At 43.1% G+C, this 6,335-nt stretch overlaps 1 protein-coding gene across 1 annotated transcript; it reads right to left on the bottom strand.

The window, feature by feature from the left end:
* Positions 1-1,420: 1,420 nt before the first annotated feature.
* On the bottom strand, positions 1,421-3,502 carry LOC311043903 (uncharacterized protein; the record flags this gene model as incomplete). Its single annotated transcript, XM_084055327.1, has 4 exons — positions 3,360-3,502; positions 2,304-2,396; positions 1,969-2,103; positions 1,421-1,587 (listed from the first exon to the last, which is right to left on the bottom strand). The coding sequence occupies exons 1-4, from the start codon at positions 3,490-3,492 to the stop codon at positions 1,421-1,423; spliced, it is 528 nt and encodes a 175-aa protein (XP_083911453.1). The 5' UTR covers positions 3,493-3,502.
* Positions 3,503-6,335: the final 2,833 nt, after the last annotated feature.

The raw sequence follows: 6,335 nt of genomic DNA, 5'->3' as shown, positions 1-6,335 counted from the left end.
AACTCGGGATTCCTGGATCGCCCTCCACACTGTCCTGTCTAACATCAGGGTCTTGAGCTCTACAGTGTTGTTAGCTAAACTAAACTGTCGTACTGCAGTGCTTCTACGTAGGTGGGTGGTGCAGCTTCTTTCTAGGGCTGTCACGCTTACAAATTTAAGTTGACGATTAATTGTCATAATTGTGATTAATGATTTAATTGTTTTTGGCATTGTTGAACATTGGAACATATGAATGCATTTTTTTATTTCTGTTTGCCTTTTAGGCTTCGAAATCAAAAAAATGCAAAGGGCAGATATGAGAAATAACTAAACCATACAAATAAATTATTGACATATTTAATAATTTTATACATGTAAAAATGTGTGAACATTTTTCAACAATTATGACGATTATGCAAAAATAATTGCGATTATCTCAAATAATTGCTTATGTGACAGGCCAAGTGAGAATGTGAGAGCAAAATTACACAGCAATCGCACACTGCGTTCATGATTTGAGGCATTTTTGTTCAAAACGGACCAATCCTGCAAACTTTAGATGGCAATCTTAGCCAAGTGACGCAGACAGCGTCACTTGCAATACTTAAAATGCACTACAGTATGGCACTTGGCACAGCGGCCCGTCAGAACACAATATTAGGCTATAGCAGTTGGCATGGCAGCCCATCAGACCATATATAAACTGTTTGGCACAGCGGCAAAACATGTTGCTTAATGACAAACGTTAAACACAGCAAGTCAAGAACAATTACTTCTTTACAAAACCCAATAGCCAGGCTATACACATTCCAGTACAATAGAGCTTTTACTTTATTTCAAGGATGTATTACAAAGTGTCTGAACGCGGTGTTACCGTGACGGAGACAGCATTGGATTATAGCCAAATTCATCAGCGAGCCACATTTCAAAGTAGGTTTCTAGCTCTTATGAGGACAGAGATAATTCAAAATGTATAAATACTATCCTAAAGGGTCACCGTTGGGCTTCAGGACTCGAAAGGTTTAATCAAATAAAAGCTATGACCTTAAAACGTAATATCCAAACGTGCTCTTGTGCTCTGGGGTGATGGTTATGAATTTCCTCATGTCAACAACTTGATAGACTACGGCTGAGATTCTTCATTCACACATTCAGGTGGTGATGTATCAACGCTAGTTGCTTCTGTGCTTTTCTTTGATTTGGGCCCACCAAAGACATCAGAAATGTGTTTCTGTGCCATGTTGTAAACAACCTGTTCACTCAATGAGGATAGCTTCATGCACCCCTGTGCCTAAAGTAAACACGCACCTCCAGCACCCCTAGTTCCCACGGGTATGTACTCAACTACAAGTTATAAAGTTGATCGGTCAAATGTTTTACTTGAGTTAAAGGACAGGAGTACAGTACTCAAGTAAATGTACTTAGTTACTGTACAGTACTTTCATACCTGCTCCTCCTGGCTGTTGATGATGACCAGGTCAGCTCCTACATCCAGACAGTACCGACGGCTGCTCTCCCAGTTCCTCTCTTCAGTAGAGATGTAGTAACAGCTGCTTCCAACCTTCTTCCAGTGTTCCCTGCAACCTCCATTCACCGTCTTAACATCTGCTGTATATATTCAGATAGCATGTTATTTATTTAGGCGGATGCTAGGTTCTTGGTTTACATGGTATCCTATAGTTTTAATCAGTTTTAATGTACAGCAAGGTGTGTATATAGGACAGGGCAATTTTGGTCCTAATCCATTCAAAGCTTTATAGACCAACTAGTTTGAAATTGATTATTTGACATACAGGGAGCCAGTGTAAGAATTTAAGACCTGCGGTGATATGTTCCATTTTCTTGGTACTAGTAAGGACTCCAGCAGCAGCGTGCTGAATCAATTGCAGCCGTCTGACCAATTTAGTTTTTGTAAATGCACTTCAGTCACACGGATCATACAGCATTGCAAAATGGCATAAGTGACATGTATGAATGAGGTGATACTACCATGTTTTTTCAGGTTGTCCAGTAGCTGGTCTCTCTCATCGGTCAGGTTGTTCAGTTTGTCCAGTAGCTGGTCTCTCTCATCGGTCAGGTTGGTGTTTGCAGACTTCAACTGGGTCAGCTCCACATCTCTGGTGACTGGTTGCACATAAGCACAATAATATTGTGCTTCTCCACTGAGAATGACCACTGAGAACCACTGGTTTATGCTGCCACCACTCATATTGGTGGCAGCATAAACCAGTGGTTCTCAGTGGCTTCAGTAGGCCTTTCCTTGATGAGGCATGTCACAGTTATTACATACCGTAATCGTCTAATCACAATGATTTGATACTCACCTAGGAGGACACACAGCAGGACCACCATCACAACCAGTAGTAGAAAACATAGCAGAACCACCAGACATCTTACAGCTTTAGAGAAGGCAGTGCCTGAAAAAAAAACAACAACGTGGAGTATATAACTTGGAGAGTCTAAACATTTGTATGCTTAAACTGTGTGCTCAGGTGTATGCATGTGGGTGCAAGTATAGATATGGGTGCATGTACTGTATGCATGTGGGTGCATGTATAAATATGGGTGCATGTATGCATGTGGGTGCATGTATAAATATGGGTGCATGTATGCATGTGGGTACATGTATAAATATGGGTGCATGTATGCCTGTGGGTACATGTATAAATATGGGTGCATGTATGCCTGTGGGTACATGTATAAATATGGGTGCATGTATGCATGTGGTACATGTATAAATATGGGTGCATGTATGCCTGTGCGGCGGCCGGCCAGCGGGTGCACCGTTGCTTCTGTCTGGGTTGGGTTCTATTGAGAAACATCTCTAAAATAACATCATTTTCTATCCACTCAAAACCAAAAAAAAAGTTCTCAATGCCCTTTTGTTCATCTCTCTCCCAGCTATGGGGTCCTTGGCCTGAAAAACGTTAAAGACCCCGGGTATAGAGAACTGTTTCCCAAACGCTGGGTCGGGAACCATTTTCGGACCGCGGAACAATTTTTATGGGTTAGGGTGAATGCCCCTTTTTTCTGTGTCCTACAATTTTTGTAATGGTTTAAAAGTTGTTGTTTTTTTAATCTTTTTTTGTTTTGTTTCGTTTTTCCAAATATTTTTCCTACAATTTTTGTAATGATTTAAAAAAAAAATAATTTTAAATCTTTTTTAAGAATTAATGAAAATAGCTACAAGCTCACAACGTGTCGCACCGTGATGTGTTGTGAGCTTGTAGATCTGCAATTTTCACTAGTTTGGGTCCCTGGGAGATTTTTTATTTTTTTTTTATTTCTCTTTTGGGTCTCAAGCTAAAAGGTTTTGGAACCACTGGTATATAGAGTAGGCTACCACACATAACCCCACAAATGTAAATGACCTGAGTTACCTTTAACTCCTGCTGAGTTTGGAGCGGGACTACTGTGGGATGTCATTATCACGTCATTATTCACTGTCCATCGTCTCGTCTTCTTTTTGCTTCTGTTCTCGGGGGGTTTCTCGTTGAAGTAGATGTTCTCCATTGTTTTTGTCTTAGCAAATCACACTCTCCAAAAAATAGTCCAGAGAGGGAGTTCTACATCCCGTCAAAACATTGTCAGTAGAACACAACACCAGGCTGTGACACTGCTTCAAATCAAATACACATTCCAAGGCTACTTTGTATGAAGCAGACAGAGATGGAAGCAGAGCCACAGATGAGAGAGAAGTGATGAGGGCACGCACCTGGTCTGTTCTCTTATCTGGTCAATTTCTCTTTCTCTTTCCCTTTCTCTTTTTCTCTCTTTGTGGTGTGTGTGTGTGTGTGTGTGTGTGTGTGTGTAAATGGGTTTATGTATGCATCTTTTTCTCTTTTTGTGGTGTGTGTGTGTGTGTGTGTGTGTGTGTGTGTGTGTGTGTGTGTGTGTGTGTGTGTGTGTGTGTGTGTGTGTGTGTGTGTGTGGTGTGTGGGCGCGCGCGTGTGTGTGTGTGTGTGTGTGTGTGTGTGTGTGTGTGTGTGTGTGTGTGTGTGTGTGTGTGTGTGTGTGTGTGTGTGTGTGTGTGTGTGTATGTGCGTGCATGCCTGCGTGTGTGTGTAAATGGGTTTATGTATGCGTGTGAACAGGAAGTAGCGTGTGGATGGTGAGAGTGAGTGTGTATGATTTGAGGTCAAGTCTCTCACGTAGTTTAGACCAGGGCAATGCAACTGGCGTGCAACTCAAGGAGAACTCTAATCTTACACCAGCCTTGCCGCCACCTTCTGTCTCCATTGATGCAAGCGACTGACCAAGATATTGCTACCATGCAGACATAGCTTGGTCATTTGTTCTCTTGTTTTTGTTGGTTTGTTTTCTTGACCACAACGATAAGTAGATAGCATGTTATTTACTGTAGAAAGATGCTAGGTTCATTGTTTACCTGGAGCCCGCCGTGTGAAGGCGGTGCGCACGTCTCTCTCCGAGATGGTTAGAGTGTTCTCCTCTGCTGGTGCTGCTGATGGCCCCGCTTGGCTTGGTTGGAGCTGGTCTCGAACCGGCCGTAGTAGGTGCAGTTCGTTGGGGAGGGAGGCAGGCGGGTTCACTTCACTTCTGGTTTTTGCTTTGCCGTCCGTCAAGGTATGTACTGCCTGCCACGTGCCCTGATATCGCCGCTGCTGAATTGGTCTTCCATCTTTGCATTATAGGCCTTTTTCGCCTTCCTGATGGCGCTGTTCAGGGCCGCGCGCGTCACGTTGCACGTCTCCACGCTGCCGGATCCACGGTATCTGATTGGAATAGATCCTAACTGTCTGTTTTGGAACTATGTCATCTATGTACTTACTGATAAAGCCAGTGACTGAGTCTGAGAGTTCATGGATATTATTCCCAGTGGCGTTCCTTAAACATCCCCCAGTCAGTCTGGTAAAAAACTAGGCAACGATGACAGCGCAGGGCAGGGTAGCAGTGGTGTAAAGTAAGCAAGTACATTTACACAAGTATTGTACTTAAGTACACTTTTGAGGATTTTTTACTTTACTGGAGTATTTCCCATTTTCTGTACTTTTACTTCTACTCCACTACATCTCAGATGCAAATATTGTGGTAACACTTGCTCATAACTTACCCGTAATTAACGCTTGGTCTTCCATCTTTGCATTGTAGGCCTTTTTCGCCTTCCTGATGGCGCTGTTCAGGGCCGCGTGCGTCACGCTGCACGTTTCCACGTCGCCGCTGCGATCCACGGTTTCTGATTAGAATAGATCCTAACTGCTGTTTGATGACAGCGCAGGGCAGGATAGCAGTGGTGTAAAGTAAACAAGTGCACTTAAGTATTGTACTTAAGTACACTTTTGAGGAATTTTTACTTTACTGGAGTATTTCCCATTTTCTAAATATTTTTTATCCCTCGATTTGCCGCCCCACCAATCCCCATATAAGGCATGACTGCATGGCTCTGCCTGCAGTCACACCTGTGTGTGATTGCTGCACACAGAAATCACAGGAAATCACACACAGAAATACATTTGAGAGAATTAAGTAAAGAATACCTAAACTAAGGTCTAAAGATGGTGGAACACCAGACTCCAAACATAAAAATAAATAAATCAATAGTTATATGGAGGCACTTCTGAAGTGAACAGCAAATTCTTTATTTAATTAATGAATGTATTTTATTATTTCTCTCACATTAATCAACATATCACCACTAGACATCAATGTAAATTTGCTTGAAATTAGCATGTTATCCATATTTCATGTTCAGCAGTAACGTTAGTAGTGGATATAAAACATTTTATTACTGAAAGCTGGTGGTGGATATGGAGGGTCTCTAAGGTAGCAGCTGCTTGGTATGTAATGGGGTGGAAATAGGGATGTGGTGGGTGATATGGTGGTGCAAGGAGGGGTGCAAGGAGGGGTGTAGGGGGCTGTGTGTGGGGTATGGGGATGGGTATGACGGGTGGGTATAGGGGGGCTTTCAGGTAGGAATGGGACGGGAAAATGAGGGTGTGGCGAATGTCGGGGATATGGGGCTGGGGGTATGGGGGGGCGATGAGGGTGGGTTGGGTGGGGGGTTATGGGGTGGGTATGGGTCTTGGTCAACCAGATCCGTTTGGGTTAGATTGTAATTTCAGACCCGTGGAAAACTCTAAAGCAGTTGTTCTCAAACATTTTCATGTCAAGGACCCCCAAATTGACATGCGTTTGGCTGCAGACCCCCACCTGAAAACATTTTCTGCCAGGGAAATCTTTTCAAGATTTATCAAAATGTTTCAAAAATAGCCGATCTACAAGCTCAAAATGGCCCGTAATGGGACGCGTTGTGTCATGGCTGCCTTTCAGCCACAGCCAGTAACTATCCACTCGGCTTCCAGCGCTATACTATCCCTCCATCCCCTCCCAGCCACTCC

The sequence above is a fragment of the Gymnoscopelus microlampas genome (genome assembly GCF_963454915.1).
Source record: "Gymnoscopelus microlampas genome assembly, chromosome: 4".
NCBI classification, from domain to species: Eukaryota; Metazoa; Chordata; class Actinopteri; order Myctophiformes; family Myctophidae; genus Gymnoscopelus; species Gymnoscopelus microlampas.
Note: the sequence above shows the minus strand (reverse complement) of the source record. Positions and strands in the feature narration are given on the sequence as shown.